This window comes from Ranitomeya variabilis, chromosome 3 (assembly GCF_051348905.1).
Source record: "Ranitomeya variabilis isolate aRanVar5 chromosome 3, aRanVar5.hap1, whole genome shotgun sequence".
Lineage (NCBI taxonomy): Eukaryota > Metazoa > Chordata > Amphibia > Anura > Dendrobatidae > Ranitomeya > Ranitomeya variabilis.
This window is the reverse complement of record NC_135234.1, coordinates 113,453,117-113,473,494: the sequence shown is the minus strand read 5'-3', so window position 1 is coordinate 113,473,494 and position 20,378 is coordinate 113,453,117. Positions and strand designations below refer to the sequence as shown.

At 44.4% G+C, this 20,378-nt stretch overlaps 1 protein-coding gene across 2 annotated transcripts in view; it reads left to right on the top strand.

The window, feature by feature from the left end:
* The first annotated feature begins 249 nt into the window (after positions 1–249).
* The window catches only part of LOC143815394 (septin-5-like), a 151,087-nt gene continuing 130,958 nt past the window's right edge, over positions 250–20,378 (top strand). For both annotated transcript variants that reach the window (XR_013223736.1, XM_077294530.1), the window contains exon 1: positions 250–647. Coding sequence is in view for 1 of the 2 variants with exons in the window: in XM_077294530.1 (XP_077150645.1) it covers positions 645–647 (3 nt within the window). In the remaining variant the exon portion in view is untranslated. The remainder of the gene's footprint in view (positions 648–20,378) is intronic.

Sequence of the window (20,378 nt, the reverse complement as noted above, 5' to 3'; positions counted from 1 at the left end):
CCTCCCACACTGCAAAGACATACTGATAGGGAATTTAGATTGTGAGTCCCAATGGGGACAGTGATGATAATGTCTGTAAAGCGCTGGGGAATTAATGGTGCTATAGAACAAAAACATAATAAATACCTAGATAATCTGATAGTAAAGCCAATGAAGTGCAGAATTATAATACTAGTGTCATGCTTTTACATCATCTTCATCCTGGATAATTTCCATTAAGACAGTGCGCTGCCTAATTTGAGATATTTCATGAAAGGTAGAAAAAAAAAATACAGGAGAGAGATGGAAATAAGGAGAGAATGAAAGATAGAACCAGGCAGAAAAAAGCAGCTGTCAGTGACCCAGAGGCAAGCAATAGACTCAGCAATCTAAGGAGCTACCATCCCTCCCAGCCCCCAGCTAATCAGTCCAAGTAGAGGTATGCATATGCAAGGCAGTCTTCCATGGATGCAGAGAATGGGACTAGCACAAACTCACTTTAGTGTTTTGCTAGCATGCACTCTGTAAGGTGTATATCATGCCCAGGGAAGAGGAATCAGGGCACAGGGGGTAGAATAACACACTTGGCACTGTGGCGTACTCTGGGATAGGAATTGGAAGGCTGATAGAAGAGAGAGAGAGAGAGGAGTCTCACACTGCAGCAAATGGTAAGGACGTCTTCTGTTATTTCTTCTCTTGCCAGAGCTACAGGGGGAGATTATTATAAAATCCTGGCAGGATTATGTATAATGAGGCCTATTTAGTCTGCATTGAACTGGCAGATTATGTGGTGGTTTGTGTGGAGGTTTCTAGCCCTTATGCAGGGCTGCCAGAGAGTGTATTCTGGGCATGTTACTGTTATTCATCCTGACAAAGATTCTAAGGATTCTGTCAATATAGAAAATAAATTTAAAGTATTTTCTCATGACTTCGCCGGTACTAACGAGGTTATGGATGTAACGGACATACAGAAAACACAGAACTTTCAGCCTGTACTCAGAGATGCTGCAGAGATCTGCATTTCACTACTGGGTTCAGGTAAAGTCGGTTCTTTGCTGCAAAAAAAGGAAAAGAAAAAAAAAATTAATAAATTGTCTTATTATTGAATGAGTAGTATTATAATGTGGGGTCAACACACATATTTTGTAAAGTATGTTGAATGCATTACTATAAGTATACATGTATGCATATAAAAATGCAGGTAAGGCAACACGAAAAAGCAAGAACAGCAGCAAAGCAAGAAATCTTCATCACCTCCTAGAAAGCAAAATAGTTACCCTTTTCTGAAATGCATCACAACTTTACAGCTTACTATGTGCAATACAGTTTTGTGCTGCATCCTGGGGAGCATTGCAGCGGGTGCTACCATCCTGCAGAGTTGTAGCAAGGCTTTCCTTCACCCTGATCAGTGCTTGCACCCAGCACCTAGGTCACAGCCTCCCCTATCACTACTAATCATCAGGATAGGTCACAGCCTCCCCTGTCACTACTAATCATCAGGATAGGTCACAGCCTCCCCTATCACTACTAATCACCAGGATAGGTCACAGCCTCCCCTATCACTACTAATCATCAGGATGGGTCACAGCCTCCCCTATACTACTAATCACCAGGATAGGTCACAGCCTCCCCTATCACTACTAATCACCAGGATAGGTCACAGCCTCCCCTATCACTACTAATCACCAGGATAGGTCACAGCCTCCCCTATCACTACTAATCATCAGGATAGGTCATAGCCTCCTCTATCGCTACTAATCATCAGGATGGGTCACAGCCTCCCCTATCACTACTAATCATCAGGATAGGTCACAGCCTCCCTTATCACTACTAATCATCAGGATGGGTCACAGCCTCCCCTATCACTACTAATCATCAGGATAGGTCACAGCCTCCCTTATCACTACTAATCATCAGGATGGGTCACAGCCTCCCCTATACTACTAATCACCAGGATAGGTCACAGCCTCCCCTATCACTACTAATCATCAGGATGGGTCACAGCCTCCCCTATCACTACTAATCATCAGGATAGGTCACAGCCTCCCCTATCACTACTAATCAACAGGATAGGTCACAGCCTCCCCTATCACTACTAATCAGGATAGGTCACAGCCTCCCCCATCACTACTAATCATCAGGATAGGTCACAGCCTCCCCTATCACTACTAATCATCAGGATAGGTCACAGCCTCCCCTGTCACTACTAATCATCAGGATAGGTCACAGCCTCCCCTATCACTACTAATCATCAGGATAGGTCACAGCCTCCCCTATCGCTACTAATCATCAGGATAGGTCATAGCCTCCCCCATCACTACTAATCATCAGGATAGGTCACAGCCTTCCCTATCACTACTAATCATCAGGATAGGTCACAGGCTCCCCCATCACTACTAATCATCAGGATAGGTCATAGCCTCCTCTATCGCTACTAATCATCAGGATAGGTCACAGCCTCCCCCATCACTACTAATCACCAGGATAGGTCACAGCCTCCCCCATCACTACTAATCATCAGGATAGGTCATAACCTCCTCTATCACTACTAATCATCAGGATAGGTCACAGCCTCCCCCATCACTACTAATCATCAGGATAGGTCACAGCCTCCCCCATCACTACTAATCATCAGGATAGGTCACAGCCTCCCCTATCACTACTAATCATCAGGATAGGTCACAGCCTCCCCTATCACTACTAATCATCAGGATAGGTCACAGCCTCCCCTATCACTACTAATCATCAGGATAGGTCACAGCCTCCCCTATCACTACTAATCATCAGGATAGGTCACAGCCTCCCCTATCGCTACTAATCATCAGGATAGGTGACAGCCTCCCTTATCACTACTAATCATCAGGATAGGTCACAGCCTCCCACATCACTACTAATCATCAGGATAGGTCACAGCCTCCCCCATCACTACTAATCATCAGGATAGGTCACAGACTCCCCCATCACTACTAATCACCAGGATAGGTCACAGCCTCCCACATCACTACTAATCATCAGGATAGGTCACAGCCTCCCCCATCACTACTAATCATCAGGATAGGTCACAGCCTCCCCTATCACTACTAATCATCAGGATAGGTCACAGCCTCCCCTATCACTACTAATCATCAGGATAGGTCACAGCCTCCCCTATCACTACTAATCATCAGGATAGGTCACAGCCTCCCCTATCACTACTAATCATCAGGATAGGTGACAGCCTCCCTTATCACTACTAATCATCAGGATAGGTCACAGCCTCCCCCATCACTACTAATCATCAGGATAGGTCACAGCCTCCCCCATCACTACTAATCACCAGGATAGGTCACAGCCTCCCCCATCACTACTAATCATCAGGATAGGTCACAGCCTCCCATATCACTACTAATCATCAGGATAGGTCACAGCCTCCCCTATCACTACTAATCATCAGGATAGGTGACAGCCTCCCTTATCACTACTAATCATAAGGATAGGTCACAGCCTCCCCTATCACTACTAATCATCAGGATAGGTGACAGCCTCCCTTATCACTACTAATCATCAGGATAGGTCACAGCCTCCCCCATCACTACTAATCATCAGGATAGGTCACAGCCTCCCCTATCACTACTAATCATCAGGATAGGTCACAGCCTCCCCTATCACTACTAATCATCAGGATAGGTCACAGCCTCCCCTATCGCTACTAATCATCAGGATAGGTGACAGCCTCCCTTATCACTACTAATCATCAGGATAGGTCACAGCCTCCCCCATCACTACTAATCATCAGGATAGGTCACAGCCTCCCCCATCACTACTAATCACCAGGATAGGTCACAGCCTCCCCCATCACTACTAATCATCAGGATAGGTCACAGCCTCCCCCATCACTACTAATCATCAGGATAGGTCACAGCCTCCCCTATCACTACTAATCATCAGGATAGGTCACAGCCTCCCCTATCACTACTAATCATCAGGATAGGTCACAGCCTCCCCTATCACTACTAATCATCAGGATAGGTCACAGCCTCCCCTATCACTACTAATCATCAGGATAGGTGACAGCCTCCCTTATCACTACTAATCATCAGGATAGGTCACAGCCTCCCCCATCACTACTAATCATCAGGATAGGTCACAGCCTCCCCCATCACTACTAATCACCAGGATAGGTCACAGCCTCCCCCATCACTACTAATCATCAGGATAGGTCACAGCCTCCCCTATCACTACTAATCATCAGGATAGGTCACAGCCTCCCCTATCACTACTAATCATCAGGATAGGTGACAGCCTCCCTTATCACTACTAATCATAAGGATAGGTCACAGCCTCCCCTATCACTACTAATCATCAGGATAGGTGACAGCCTCCCTTATCACTACTAATCATCAGGATAGGTCACAGCCTCCCCCATCACTACTAATCATCAGGATAGGTCACAGCCTCCCCCATCACTACTAATCACCAGGATAGGTCACAGCCTCCCCCATCACTACTAATCATCAGGATAGGTCACAGCCTCCTTATCCTGATGAATATGTAGAATGGTCTTATATACAGTACAGACCAAAAGTTTGGACACACCTTCTCATTTAAAGAATTTTCTGTATTTTCATGACTATGAAAATTGTACATTCACACTGAAGGCATCAAAACTATGAATTAACACATGTGGAATTATATACTTAACAAAAAAAGTGTGAAATAACTGAAATTATGTCTTATATTCTAGGTTCTTCAAAGTAGCCACCTTTTGCTTTGATGACTGCTTTGCACACTTTTGGCATTCTCTTGATGAGCTTCAAGAGATAGTCCACTGATAAATTAAGATTTTTAGAAAAAGAGAGGTTCTGCAGCAACTGCAGCATCTATCGTAGAGTTTTATGGTTGGCTGCTGAGAAGCAACAACATGACAAGGGTATTGCAGATGAGCCTGGCTGTATAAATCAAATCCATGCCAAGTGTCTATAGAAACTTGTGGCCACAGCAACCTGTATTACTTATACATGGTATAATTAACTGAAAATCCATTATCAATTAACTCATTGATACAACATTGTCAATTGAAGAGATTGTGAATGGTAGCAACCTGCAGCGCCTGATTTCAAATTCCCCAGCAGCAATGCACTGACTCTGGGAGCTGCTGTAGGAACAAAAAACAGGTTTTGTTAAACATAAGAGTGGTTGAGTGTCCTGTTAACATGTCCTGGGATCCAACTGGAATGTAAGCTTCTTTGGCCCATCCTTTAATTTAAAAATGGGTTATAGACTCCAATCCCCTTCCAGAACGTTTTATCGGCACTCGCGGTCCCAGGACTCCCATGAGGTTGTTATGACACGTGAGCCCGGTGCCCAATCAGCACAGATGTCCCTGTCCCCACCTTTTGTCAAATTGAACATGAAGAGGAAATCCGGGCTGCAGCTGATCTCTGATTTCCTCTTCATGTTCAATTCCGACAGAAGGCGGGGACAGTGATGATAGCGCTGATTGGACGCCGGGCACCACATGTCACAACAATAGCACTGAAGCCCCTGGCAGAGCGAGTGCTGACAGTAGTGGACAACTTATTTAAGCTTCTAATTGCCTATCTTCTACAAACCCTGTCATGTCCAGGTCTACATGACACCGTTTTAAAAGCTACACCCCTCAAAGTGCTCAAAACATCATTAAAGATGTTCATTAACCTTTTAGGTGCTTCACAGGAATTAAAACAATGTGGAAGGGAAAAATTAACATTTAGATTTTTCATCCAAAAATGTTGCTTTAGCCCCAAATTTTTCATTATACAATTTGTTGTTCAATTTCTTCTGAGTACACCAATACCTCATATGTGGTGGAAAACGACTGCTTGGCTGCATGGCAGGGCTCAGAACAGATGGAGCTCCATTTTTGACTTTTTAAGCACAAAAACGCATGTTGTATTTGCAGAGCCGCTGATGTGCCTAAACAGTGGAAACACATGACAAGTGAGCTCAATTTTGAAGCTACACCCTCTAAGAACTTATCTAGAGGTGTGCTGAGCAACTTGAACCCACAGGTGCTTCACAGAATTTTATAACGTTGAGCTGTGAAAATGAAAAAATCTCAATTTTTCCACAAAAATGTGTCTTTAACCCCAAAATTTTCTTTTTCACAAGAATAACAGTAGAAAATGGACTGTATAATATGTTGTGCAATTTCTCCTGAGTTCACCGATACCCTATATGTGATGGAAAACTACTTTTAGGGTGCACGGCAGGGCTCAAAAGGGAAGGAGCACCAATTGAATTCTGGAGCTCAATTTTGGCTGGAATAGAGTATGGATGCCATGTACATTTGAAGAGCCCCTGACATGCCAAAATAGGGAAAAAAACAAGTAATGTAAGGGTATGTCTCCACGTTACGGATGGGCGGCGGCATCGCCGCAGCGGTGAAGCCGCTCGGCGCTAAGCCCCGCCCCCTTAATGGGACGCGATCATGCCGGATGTGTTAACTCTTCACATCCGGGATGATCGCGCTCTCCCATAGGGCCCTGTGATATGCCTTGCGGGGATGCTGCGTCCCCGCAAGGTCTACGGACATGCTGCGATCTGAAAAGACGCGCAGCATGTCCGGAGTCGCAGGGCCGCCGCGTGCGGGTTTCCACGCATAGTGGAGACGGGATGTCATCAAATCCCCTCCACTATGCTGGAACATCTGGACGCTGCTTGTTTGACGCTGCAGCTCTGCGCAGTGTCAAACAAGCAGCGTTTCCTTACCGTGGAAGCATACCCTAAGAGTGTACTGAGCATTTTTAATCCTCAAGCGATTCACGGATAACATTAAGGGTATGTGCACACATTTTGCTGCTGTGGTTTTGACACTGCGGATCCGCAGCTGTTTTCCAAGAGTTTACAGTACCATGTAAACCTTTTGAAAACAAAATCCGCAGTGCACATGCTGCGGAAAAAAACAGGCAGAAACGCTGCGTTGTTTATTCCGCAGCATGTTCATTCTTTGTGCGGATTCTGCTGCGGTTTACACCTGCTCCAATAGAAAACCGCAGGTGGAATCCGCACAAAAACCTCATAAAATCCGTGGTAAATCTGCAGGTAAAACGCAGTGCTTTTTACCTGTGGATTTCTCAAAACAGGTGCGGAAAAATCCGCAGAGGTTATTTCTACATGTGCACATGCCCAAAATGGAAAATTACCATTTTTTTCCACTAAAATGTTGCTTTGGCCCTAAGTTTTTATTTTCAAAAGGAATAAAAGAAAAAAATAATTGTTGAATTTGTTACCCAATTTCTCCTGAGTATGCCAATACTCCAAATATGGTCGAAAACTACTTTTGTGGCACAGTGCAATGCTCAGATGGGAAGGAGCGCCATACTGGTGTTCAGATTTTTTTTGAAATGGTTAGAGAGTGCTAAGTCACCATTGGACAGTAAAGGAAGAATAATTACATTTTTACCACTAAAATGTTGTTTCAGCCCTAAGTCTTTAATTTTTATAAGGGCTAAAAAATGGACTTCACAGTTTGCTGTGCAATTTCTCCTGTGTGCACCAATACCCTACATGTAATCGGGAAATACTTTTCAGGCACGGTGGAAAGCTCTGAAGGGAAGAAGCGCCATATTGTAGTGCAAATGTTGCTGTTATTGTTTGTGGGTGCCATGACCCAATGGAGGAGCCCCTGAGGTGCCAGGACAGGTAAAAAAAAACCCCAAAGGATAACAAAAGTATAGTAAGGATAATAAAAGTATAGTATAAGTGAAATATACATTCACTCTTAGACCTCAAGTCCTAGTGGGATATGGTCAGGGCCGGTTTTAGACAAAGTGGGGCCCTAGGCAAAAATTTAAAATGAGGCCCCCAATGCTCACATATTGCACCATGACTCTCAAACATTTTGGTTGTATTGACATGCGCTGAGTTCAGACCGTTCAATGCGTGTGATCGACAATATTGAAGTCGTTTGGCTCTTGTTTCTCGGCCTCTTTACACCGGCTAATGAAGAATGATGGGGACAGAACACTAGTAGATCAATCTGTCCCCATGTAGCATCATGTTATAAGCAGCAGGGCTGGCAAGTCGGAGTCAGTGTCCATTTTGGTGAAGTTGGTATCAAATGGACAGACTCTGTCTCCTTAAATACATTATATAATATATTGGGTGGAGGATGTGCTGTAATTTTTTCATAATAATGTGGGAAAGTTATGAAATGTCCTATAAATGAGAAGTTTGCTCATTCGTTGAACGATTGCCATCATGTTTATATATATGAACTCTCGTCTGTTCAGACAGTATTTAAAAATGTGCATGACACACAAACACACACACACACTCACACACACTATCACTGTGTGTCTATACCCAGCCATCTACATATTCTAATAACATATAGTCAAGTTAGAATAATGCAAAAATGTGTGTGTGTGTGTGTATATATATATATATATATATATATATATATATATATATATATATATATATACATATATATATATATATATATATATATATATATACACACACGTAAATGGCACATGCTTATACAAACACACACACGTACATGGCACACACTTATAAACTCATACATGGCACACGCTTCTTCACACACATATACATGGCACCCACGTACATACATGTACATGGCACACACTTCTACACACACACACATGGCACACACTCATACACACATACAAGGCACACACTCATACATGGCACGCACTCATACACACATACATGGCACACACTCATACACACATACATGGCACGCACTTATACACACATACATGGCACGCACTTATACACACATACATGGCACGCACTTATACACACATACATGGCACGCACTTATACACACATACATGACACGCACTTATACACACATACATGGCACGCACTTATACACACATACATGGCACGCACTTATACACACATACATGACACGCACTTATACACACATACATGGCACGCACTTATACACACATACAGGTCCTTCTCAAAAAATTAGCATATAGTGTTAAATTTCATTATTTACCATAATGTAATGATTACAATTAAACTTTCATATATTATAGATTCATTATCCACCAACTGAAATTTGTCAGGTCTTTTATTGTTTTAATACTGATGATTTTGGCATACAACTCCTGATAACCCAAAAAACCTGTCTCAATAAATTAGCATATTTCACCCGTCCAATCAAATAAAAGTGTTTTTTAATAACAAACAAAAAAACCATCAAATAATAATGTTCAGTTATGCACTCAATACTTGGTCGGGAATCTTTTGGCAGAAATGACTGCTCCAATGCGGCGTGGCATGGAGGCAATCAGCCTGTGACACTGCTGAGATGTTATGGAGGCCCAGGATGCTTCAATAGCGGCCTTAAGCTCATCCAGAGTGTTGGGTCTTGCGTCTCTCAACTTTCTCTTCACAATATCCCACAGATTCTCTATGGGGTTCAGGTCAGGAGAGTTGGCAGGCCAATTGAGCACAGTAATACCATGGTCAGTAAACCATTTACCAGTGGTTTTGGCACTGTGAGCAGGTGCCAGGAAGCATGAAGTGCTCCAAAATCTCCTGATAGCTAGCTGCATTGACCCTGCCCTTGATGAAACACAGTGGACCAACACCAGCAGCTGACATGGCACCCCACACCACTGACTGTGGGTACTTGACACTGGACTTCAGGCATTTTGGCATTTCCTTCTCCCCAGTCTTCCTCCAGACTCTGGCACCTTGATTTCCGAATGACATGCAAAATTTGCTTTCATCAGAAAAAAGTACTTGGGACCACTTAGCAACAGTCCAGCGCTGCTTCTCTGTAGCCCAGGTCAGGCGCTTCTGCCGCTGTTTATGGTTCAAAAGTGGCTTTACCTGGGGAATGCGGCACCTGTAGCCCATTTCCTGCACACGCCTGTGCACGGTGGCTCTGGATGTTTCCACACCAGACTCAGTCCACTGCTTCCTCAGGTTCCCCAAGGCCTGGAATCGGTCCTTCTCCACAATCTTCCTCAGGGTCCGGTCACCTCTTCTCGTTGTACAGCGTTTTCTGCCACATTGTTTCCTTCCAACAGACTTACCATTGAGGTGCCTTGATACAGCACTCTGGGAACAGCCTATTTGTTGAGAAATTTCTTTCTGGGTCTTACCCTCTTGCTTGAGGGTGTCAATGACGGCCTTCTTGACATCTGTCAGGTCGCTAGTCTTACCCATGATGGGGGTTTTGAGTAATGAACCAGGCAGGGAGTTTTTAAAAGCCTCAGGTATCTTTTGCATGTGTTTAGAGTTAATTAGTTGATTCAGAAGATTAGGGTAATAGGTCGTTTAGAGAACCTTTTCTTGATATGCTAATTTATTGAGACAGGTTTTTTGGGTTATCAGGAGTTGTAGGCCAAAATCATCAGTATTAAAACAATAAAAGACCTGACAAATTTCAGTTGGTGGATAATGAATCTATAATATATGAAAGTTTAATTGTAATCATTACATTATGGTAAATAATGAAATTTAACACTATATGCTAATTTTTTGAGAAGGACCTGTACATGGCACGCACTTATACACACATACATGGCACGCACTTATACACACATACATGACACGCACTTATACACACATACATGGCACGCACTTATACACACATACATGGCACGCACTTATACACACATACATGACACGCACTTATACACACATACATGGCACGCACTTATACACACATACATGGCACGCACTTATACACACATACATGGCACGCACTTATACACACATACATGGCACGCACTTATACACACATACATGGCACGCACTTATACACACATACATGGCATGCACTTATACACACATACATGGCACGCACTTATACACATACATGACACGCACTTATACACACATACATGGCACGCACTTATACACACGTACATGGCACGCACTTATACACACATACATGACACGCACTTATACACACATACATGGCACGCACTTATACACACATACATGACACGCACTTATACACACATACATGACACGCACTTATACACACATACATGGCACGCACTTATACACACATACATGGCACGCACTTATACACACATATATGGCACGCACATGCTGCACAACAAATGCTCATTTGATACATGTGATTCACATAAACACATACACATAGCTCACAGACAGCACACACTACACACACCACACACTATACACACTGCACACACCTCAGATACACACACTGTTTTATGCTGGAGGGAATGAGCTGTCCCACACTATCATATGCAGCCCTCCTGCTCCCAGCAGACACCTCTCTGCCCTCGTCTCTGCTGGGACTGCCGACAAGAGCAAGAGGAGCTGACAGCAGGACAGGAGCCATCATCACCAGGAGCAGCAGCACACACAGTGGGACAGTGCCCTTCTACTTATCTGCCAGCTCAGGTTGGCAGCTGCCATCTCTAGCTCTCGCTCCCCCTCAGAGGCCCCGTGCAGGAGGACAGGAGCACTGGCCAATGAGCACTTCTATCTCTCTGATGGGGGAGGTTCACTGGCCGATGCTCCTGTGCTTCACTGCACGCTCCTTTTTCACTGCAGATTTGCAGAAACATCCAGACAGTCCCCCTGAGTACATGGCCTGTGGTGACATCACAGTCACATGGCAGGTCACCTGATCGTGATGTCACTACAGGTCCTTAACCAGTCTCTACATCGGAAGCTTCACTGATAATGCTATTATCAGTGAAGCATCTGCTGTAGATGCTGGGGGCCCCCAAGGGAGTGGGGGCCCCAGGCAACTGCCTAGTCTGCCTGGCCCTAATGCCGGCCCTGGATATGGTGTACCTTATGGGAACCCTATTAGCAGCAAAAAAAAGGTGTGAGAGCAATAAAATCAAGAAAGCAGAATGAGAAACAGTATGGGCTGTTGATTAGCGCCACTGTATATAACTATATAAAAAAAACAAAAACATAAGTGACCTGTTTTGGAAACTACACCTCTACTTAATTCATCTAAGAGCCCAGTAATCATATTGATACCATGTATGTGTCACAGAATTTTATACCATTGGAAAGAAAACAGAATTACCTTTTTACCACAAAACTTTTGTTTTTGCCAGAGAGTTTACATTTTCACACGGGGAAATGGGTAAAAATGGCACCAATATATGTCACACAATTTTTGCTGAACGTGTCAATACCCCATATGTGGCTGTACAGTATACTTAGCCACAAGGCGAGACTTGGGAGGGTCAAAGTGTTATTTTGACTCTTGGAGAACAAAGCCCCTAAGTGCCAGGAGAGCAGAATATTCCCTCACGTGACCTCATTTTGGAAATTACACCCTTCTGGGAATTTATATACAGGCGTAGTGACGATTTTGACTCCATGAGTGTTCTCCAGAAACAAACAACTGTGGATGTTGCCAAGTGAAAATTGCAAATCTGCCAATGTAGTGCCCAGTACATTATTTGTCCCTGAACATTGTAGTGACCGTACATTATGCCCAACTCGTGCTTCTGGAGACACGCACCCGTAAATTAAGCGGGCTTTCATTGCTACAGAAACATCAAACGTGGACTCTAAATGTGATTTAGGCACACTATGGAGCTCAGAAGGGAGAGGGGCATTTGAATCTGGGAACGCTGAAATCTCTGGATTTCTTTTGGGGGTTGAGCAGCCATAGTGCTTTTCCAGAGCCTTTGTGCTATTCGTAACATTGAAGCCCCCTATATTTTCATTGACAGATGATGTACCTGAGTGGAGATTTACTTTTTTTGTGGATGAAGTCCAAGTTTTTATTGGGAACATTTTACATAACATTTTGGATCATATTTATCCTGTGGTATACGCTAAGCACTTACATCGGGGTTTCCATATTAATCTCCAAATAACGTGTTTCAGATGAATCCCCTGAGAAATATAATATGCAAATTGCCTCTTCTGAGAAAAAGAGGACTTAACTCTATAGCGCCACCTGTTGGAAGTAGCGATCCTACAAGTCACAATCAACCCTTTAGCGAGTCGTGCAATATGACTTAGGACAAAAGCCAAATCAGTATCTCAATTCGCAGACACGGTGTTTCGGGCTGTTGGCCCTCGTCAGTGCGAAGCATGAGAACTGATTTGGCTAGGTGAGAGGCTCTGGACTGGGGTCTAAGGGGTAATGTTTCTCCTTATGGAGAGTGACAAACCAGCTGGCTTGTCAAGGTAAGGAGGCTTATTCGCCGTGCAATGCTCCTCTGGGAAATTAAATATGCAAATTGCCTCTTCTGAGAAAAAGAGGACTTAACTCTATAGCGCCACCTGTTGGAAGTAGCAATCCTACAAGTCACAATCAACCCTTTAACGAGTCGTGCAATATGACTTAGGATAAAAGCCAAATCAGTATCTCAATTCGCAGACACGGTGTTTCGGGCTGTTGGCCCTCGTCAGTGCGAAGCATGAGAACTGATTTGGCTAGGTGAGAGGCTCTGGACTGGGGTCTAAGGGGTAACATTTCTCCTTATGGAGAGTGACATACCAGCTGGCTGAGAAATCTATTCACTATAATAAGGCACCAGAGTTACTCTGGACTCCGTCTGGCCTCTGTTCAATGGTGTCCTTCTTTTCAGAGGTGCACAAAACTGTGGCCAACCACGCTTTTATGCACACTTTAAAACACTGACCCCGCTGGATCACAGGCCAGACGGCGTCCACAGTGTTTTCATTTTCCTCAGTATAGGGAATCTTCCATCATAATAGCAAACAGAAAAGTCATCTCATCTGTATCTAGACTCCTCCACATCTATTCCTGCACGGAATGGGTAGAGCAACCAGTTCAATAGGAGAAGGAAAAAGTACTCCAGCAGTAAACAAATATCTGTCATAAAATATCACATATTTATTTGTCAAAAAAATATAAAAAAGGAATTATATGATATACCACTACATCACTTTACCGCATCATGCGCATAGAATAGCGTTTAGAGTGACGGGACGAGTTGACGTTTTTATCGATACCATTTTCAGAACATGACATTTTTTGATTGCTTTCTATTCCGATTTTCGCCTCGTATTGTGGGACGTTCTGAGACGTGTCTGCTCCAAATTAAATAGTAAAATCTAAGTACATGTACAGAGAGAGAGAACCACACTGACACTCTTAGTATCAGAATGTAACTCCTTTATTCCATAATTATTATTATTTTACATTTTTATAGCACTATTTATTCCATGGGGCTTTACATGTGAACGGGGCAAATATAGACAAGTACAATAAACATGAGTAAAACAAGGCACACACAAGTACAGAAGGACAGGGGACCCTGCCCGCGAGGGCTCAGTCTACAGGGGATGGGTGAAGATATACTAGGAGAGGGTAGAGCTGGTTGTGCGGCGGTTCAGTAGACTGGGGATCACTGCAGGCTGTAGGCTTGTCGGAAGAGGTGGGTCTTCAGGTTCCTTTTGAAAGTTTCCATGGTAGGCGAGAGCCTGATGTGTTGGGGTAGAGAGTTCCAGAGTATAGGGGGAGCATGGGAGAAGTCTTGGATGCGGTTGTGTGAGGAAGAGATGAGAGAGGAGTAGAGAAGGAGATCATGAGACGATCGAAGGTTGCGTGTAGGTAGGTACCGGGATACCATGCCACAGATGTATGGAGGAGTCAGGTTGTTAATTTCTTTGTATGTCATTGTTAGTGTTTTGTACTGTAGCCTCTGGGCAATAGCAAGCCAGTGAAGGGCCTGACAGAGAGAAGAGGCTGGGGAGTAAAGGGGAGACAGGTGGATTAGTCGGGCAGCAGAGTTTAGGATGGATTGGAGTGGTGCCAGAGTGCTAGAGGGGAGGCCAGAGAGTAGGAGGTTGCAGTAGTCGAGGCGAGAGATGATAAGGGCATGTACTAGTGTACTTGTGGTTTCATGGTCAAGGAATGCACGAATCCGGGAAATGTTTTTTGAGTTGGAATCGGCAAGAGGAGGCAAGGGCTTGGATATGTGGCTTGAAAGAAAGGGTAGAGTCAAGGATCACCCCGAGGCACCAAGCGTGTGGGACCGGGGAAAGTGAGCTGCCATTGACATTGATGGATAGGTCGGGTGGAGGGGCAGAGTGAGGTGGGGGAAAGATGATGAATTCTGTTTTGTCAGCATGACCGGTTTGGCAGTGGGTCAGTAATGGTGTGCGGTGGCATTTCTATGGAGGGCCGCACAGCCCTCCATGTGCTCACCAGAGGTAGTCTGACTGCCATTAGGTACCGAGATGAGATCCTCGGACCCCTTGTGAGACCATATGCTGGTGCGGTTGGCCCTGGGTTCCTCCGAATGCAGGACAATGCCAGACCTCATGTGGCTGGAGTGTGTCAGCAGTTCCTGCAAGATGAAGGCATTGAAGCTATGGACTGGCCCGCCAAATCCCCAGACCTGAATCTGATTGAACACATCTGGGACATCATGTCTTGCACCATCCACCACGCCACATTGCAACACAGACTGTCCAGGAGTTAGCGGATGCTTTAGTCCAGGTCTGGGAGGAGATCCCTCAGGAGACCATCCGCCGCCTCATCAGGAGCATGCCCAGGCATTGTTGGGAGGTCATACAGGCACGTGGAAGCCACACACACTACTGAGCATCATTTCCTTGTCTTGAGGCATTTCCAATGATCAGCCTGTAACTTCATTTTCCACTTTTATTTTGAGCATCATTCCAACTCAAGACCTCTGTGGTATATTAGTTGAGATATACGTTGATCTTATTGTTCTCAACACATTCCACTATGTAATGAATAAAGATTTACAACCAGAATATTTGATTCAGCGATATCTAGGATGTGGGATTTTAGTGTTCCCTTTATTTTTTTGAGCAGTGTATATATATTATTTTGTGATTTTTTTTTTAAATATTTCTACAATTTTGTTTTCATTTTTTTTTGCTTTTTTACTTTGTCCCACTATGGGACTTTTACTTTTTTGCAGGCTGATCGCTTGTAAAGCATAGGAATGCAGGAGCACTGACAGACAAACTTGGAAATACTTCCTAACTTAATATATATACTGCAAATTTCAGGAAGGGGTTCATTTACATACGCTTGACTAGCTGGCACAAGACTCTGAATGGTCAAGAAAACAGGACAAGGTACAGCAATAAACATTACATATTCTTCTTGGTGCATATTAATTTCTGACCCGTTGGATTTTAACTCCTTCACCCTAGAGCGATTTTCCGTTTTCTTTTTTCCACCAACTTTTTTATTTTTCCGTCAATTCAGTCATATGAGGACTATTTTTTTGCAGGCCGAGTTGTACTTTTGAGTGACAATATTGATTTTGCGGTATAGTGTACTGAAAAACAGGGAAAAAGTGAGGTGAAATTGCAAACAAAGTGCAATTCCACAATTTTTTGTCTATTTACCATGTTCACTATATGGTATAACTGACATAGCAATATGATTCCCCAGGTCAGTACAAGTTCGCTGATACGAGAAATCTATAAATAAATTTTTTACTTAAGTGGTGAAAACAATCCAAAATTTGTATGAAAAAATCTTTTTGTGTTCGTTGCCATTTTCTGAGACCTGTAGCGCTTATTTTTTATTTTATTCTTTTTATTTTTTATTTTGAGGTGCATAAGATGTTCTGATCACCTCTTATTGCATTTTATTGCATGGTTGTGGCGACCAAAAAAAAAAGTAATTCTGGCATTTTGATTTTTTTCTCATTACGCAATTTACTGATCAGATTTATGTACTTTATATTTTGATAGATCGGACATTTCTGAATTCAGCTATACCAAATATGTGTATTTTTTATTGTTTTATTTTTAATGGGTCAAACGGGGGGTGATTTCAACTTTTGCTTTTTTAATTTTTTTAAATCTTTTTTTTTTTTTTTACTTTTTACTGTGTTCAACAGTCCCCTCAGGAGACTTGAAGCTGCAATCGTCCGATCGCCTGTGCTATACTTAGCAAGGCTTCAGCCCTGCTATGTATAGCAAGGAACACGATCTCCAGTGAATGCCGGCCATGGGACATGATGACAGGCACAGTCATCTTCTTCAGACCCCCAGCTGTCATGACAACCCATCAGCTCCCCGCGACTACGTGACAGGGTCGCCAACCTTGTGACGCGCTTCCAGCCAGCACGTGTTAAATGTCGCTGTCAGTGATCGATAGTGGCATTTAACTGGCTAATGGCCGCAAGTCGATCTTAGATCCACCCACGGCTGTTAGAGGCACTTGAAGGCTGATTAATTATGCGTAAATATGCATCATCAGTCGCAAAGGGATTAACCCCTTCATCAGGGCCGGACTGGCCATCGGGCAGTTCTGGCAAATGCCAGAAGGGCCGATGGCAGTAGTGGGCTGCTCGAGTGTGCCGCTGTCGGCACACTCCCCACGCTGTCGCGGCACACTCCCGGCCCCGCATTCAACTATACCGGCGTCATAGACACCGGTACAGTTGAATGCAATGATGGAGGAGAGAGCGTCCGCTGACGCCCCCTCTCCCATCATTCCCCGCTCTGCCTGCCGCTGACACTGCGGGTGCGCGATGACGTCATATCATCGCGCACCTGCTGTGTGACCGGGCGGGCAGACTGCGACTGCTGAGAGTGAGACCAGAGCCAGAGCAGCGCGGGGCACGAGGAGAGAGGTGAGTAGAGTGTTTGTTTTTTTTATCAATGAGTGATGACTGGATTGTGGAGCTATGGGGGGGGGGCTGCCTGCCTGCATTACTTTCTATGGGGGCTGCCTGCCTGCATTACATTCTATGGGGGCTGCCTGCCTGCATTACATTCTGTGGGGGCTGCCTGCCTGCATTACATTCTATGGGGGCTGCCTGCATGCATTACATTCTGTGGGGGCTGCCTGCCTGCATTACATTCTGTGGGGGCTGCCTGCCTGCATTACATTCTGTGGAGGCTGCCTGCCTGCATTACATTCTATGGGGGCTGCCTGTATGCATTACATTCTGTGGGGGCTGCCTGCATGCATTACATTCTGTGGGGGCTGCCTGCCTGCATTACATTCTGTGGGGGCTGCCTGCCTGCATTACATTCTATGGGGGCTGCCTGCATGCATTACATTCTGTGGGGGCTGCCTGTCTGCATTACATTCTGTTGGGGCTGCCTGCCTGCATTACATTCTGTGGGGGCTGCCTGCCTGCATTACATTCTGTGGGGGCTGCCTGCCTGCATTACATTCTATGGGGGCTGCCTGCATGCATTACATTCTGTGGGGGCTGTCTGCCTGCATTACATTCTGTGGGGGCTGCCTGCCTGCATTACATTCTGTTGGGGCTGCCTGCCTGCATTACATTCTGTGGGGGCTGCCTGCCTGCATTACATTCTATGGGGCCTGCCTGCATGCATTACATTCTATGGGGCCTGCCTGCATGCATTACAGTCTGTGGGGGCTGCCTGCCTGCATTACATTCTATGGGGGCTGCCTGCATGCATTATATCCTATGGGGGCTGCCTGCCTGCATTACATTCTATGGGGGCTGTGCTGCATTATATTGTATGGTGGCTGCCTGCATTACATTCTATGGGGGCTGGCTGCATTCCTTTCCATGGGCCTGTGCTGCATTATATTCTATGGGGCTGGCTGCATTCCATTCCATGGGCCTGTGCTGCATTATATTCTATGGGGCTGGCTGCATTCCATTCCATGGGCCTGTGCTGCATTATATTCTATGGGGCTGGCTGCATTCCATTCTATGGGCCTGTGCTGCATTATATTCTATGGGGCTGTGCTGCATTACATTCTATGGGGCTGTGCTGCATTACATTCTATGGGGCTGTGCTGCTTTACATTCTATGGGGGCTGCCTGCATTACATTCTATGGGGGCTGCCTCATTACATTCTATGGGGGCTGTGCTGCATTATATTGTATGGTGGCTGCCTGCATTACATTCTATGGGGGCTGGCTGCATTCCATTCCATGGGCCTGTGCTGCATTATATTCTATGGGGCTGGCTGCATTCCATTCCATGGGCCTGTGCTGCATTATATTCTATGGGGCAGTGCTGTATTACATTCTATGGGGCTGTGCTGCATTAAATTCTATGGGGCTGGCTGCATTACATTCTATGGGGGCTGTGCTGTATTACATTCTATGGGGACTGTGCTGCATTAAATTCTATGGGGCTGTTCTGTATTACATTCTATGGGGCTGGCTGCATTACATTCTATGGGGGCTGTGCTGCATTACATTCTATGGGGGCTGTGCTGCATTACATTCTATGGGGGCTGTGCTGTATTACATTCTATGGGGGCTGTGCTGTATTACATTCTATGGGGGCTGTGCTGTATTACAGTCTATGGGGGCTGTGCTGTATTACAGTCTATGGGGGCTGAGCTGTAATGCTGGATACAGCTGTAATTATATGATATATAGTCGTGTTACACTCCCCTCACTTCTTGTAGCCTACAAGTGTACAAAGATATTATACAGTAACAGTCACCATGTGACAAGTGGGCCTGTGTGACTTCAAATGCCAGGGCTGAATTTTAGTCCCAGTCCGGCCCTGCCCTTCATGACCCAGCCTATTTTGACCTTAATGACCTGGCCATTTTTTGCAATTCTGACCAGTGTCCCTTTATGAGGTAATAACTCAGGAACGCTTCAACGGATCCTAGCGATTCTGAGATTGTTTTTTCGTGACATATTGGGCTTCATGTCAGTGGTAAATTTAGGTCGATAATTTCTGAGTTTATTTGTGAAAAAAATGGAAATTTGGCGAAAATTTTGAAAATTTCTCAATTTTCACATTTTGAATTTTTATTCTGTTAAACCAGAGAGCTATGTGACACATAATAGTTAATAAATAACATTTCCCACATGTCTACTTTACATCAGCACAATTTTGGAAACAAATTTTTTTTTTTGCTAGGAAGTTATAAGGGTTAAAATTTGACCAGTGATTTCTCATTTTTACAACAAAATTTACAAAACCATTTTTTTAGGGACCACCTCACATTTGAAGTCAGTTTGAGGGTTCTATATGGCAGAAAATACCCAAAAGTGACACCATTCTAAAAACTGCACCCCTCAAGGTGCTCAAAACCACATTCAAGAAGTTTATTAACCCTTCAGGTGTTTCACAGCAGCAGAAGCAACATGGAAGGAAAAAATTAACATTTAACTTTTTAGTCACAAAAATTATATTTTAGCAACAATTTTGTTATTTTCCCAAGGGTAAAAGGAGAAACTGGACCACGAACGTTGTTGTGCAATTAGTCCTGAGTACGCTGATACCTCATATGTGTGGGTAAACCACTGTTTGGGCGCACGGCAGGGCTCGGAAGGGAAGGAGCGCCATTTGACTTTTTGAATGAAAAATTGGCTCCAATCTTTAGCGGACACCATGTCGCGTTTGGAGAGCCCCCGTGTGCCTAAACATTGGAGCTCCCCCACAAATGACCCCATTTTGGAAACTAGACCCCCAAAGGAACTTATCTAGAAGCATAGTGAGCACTTTAAACC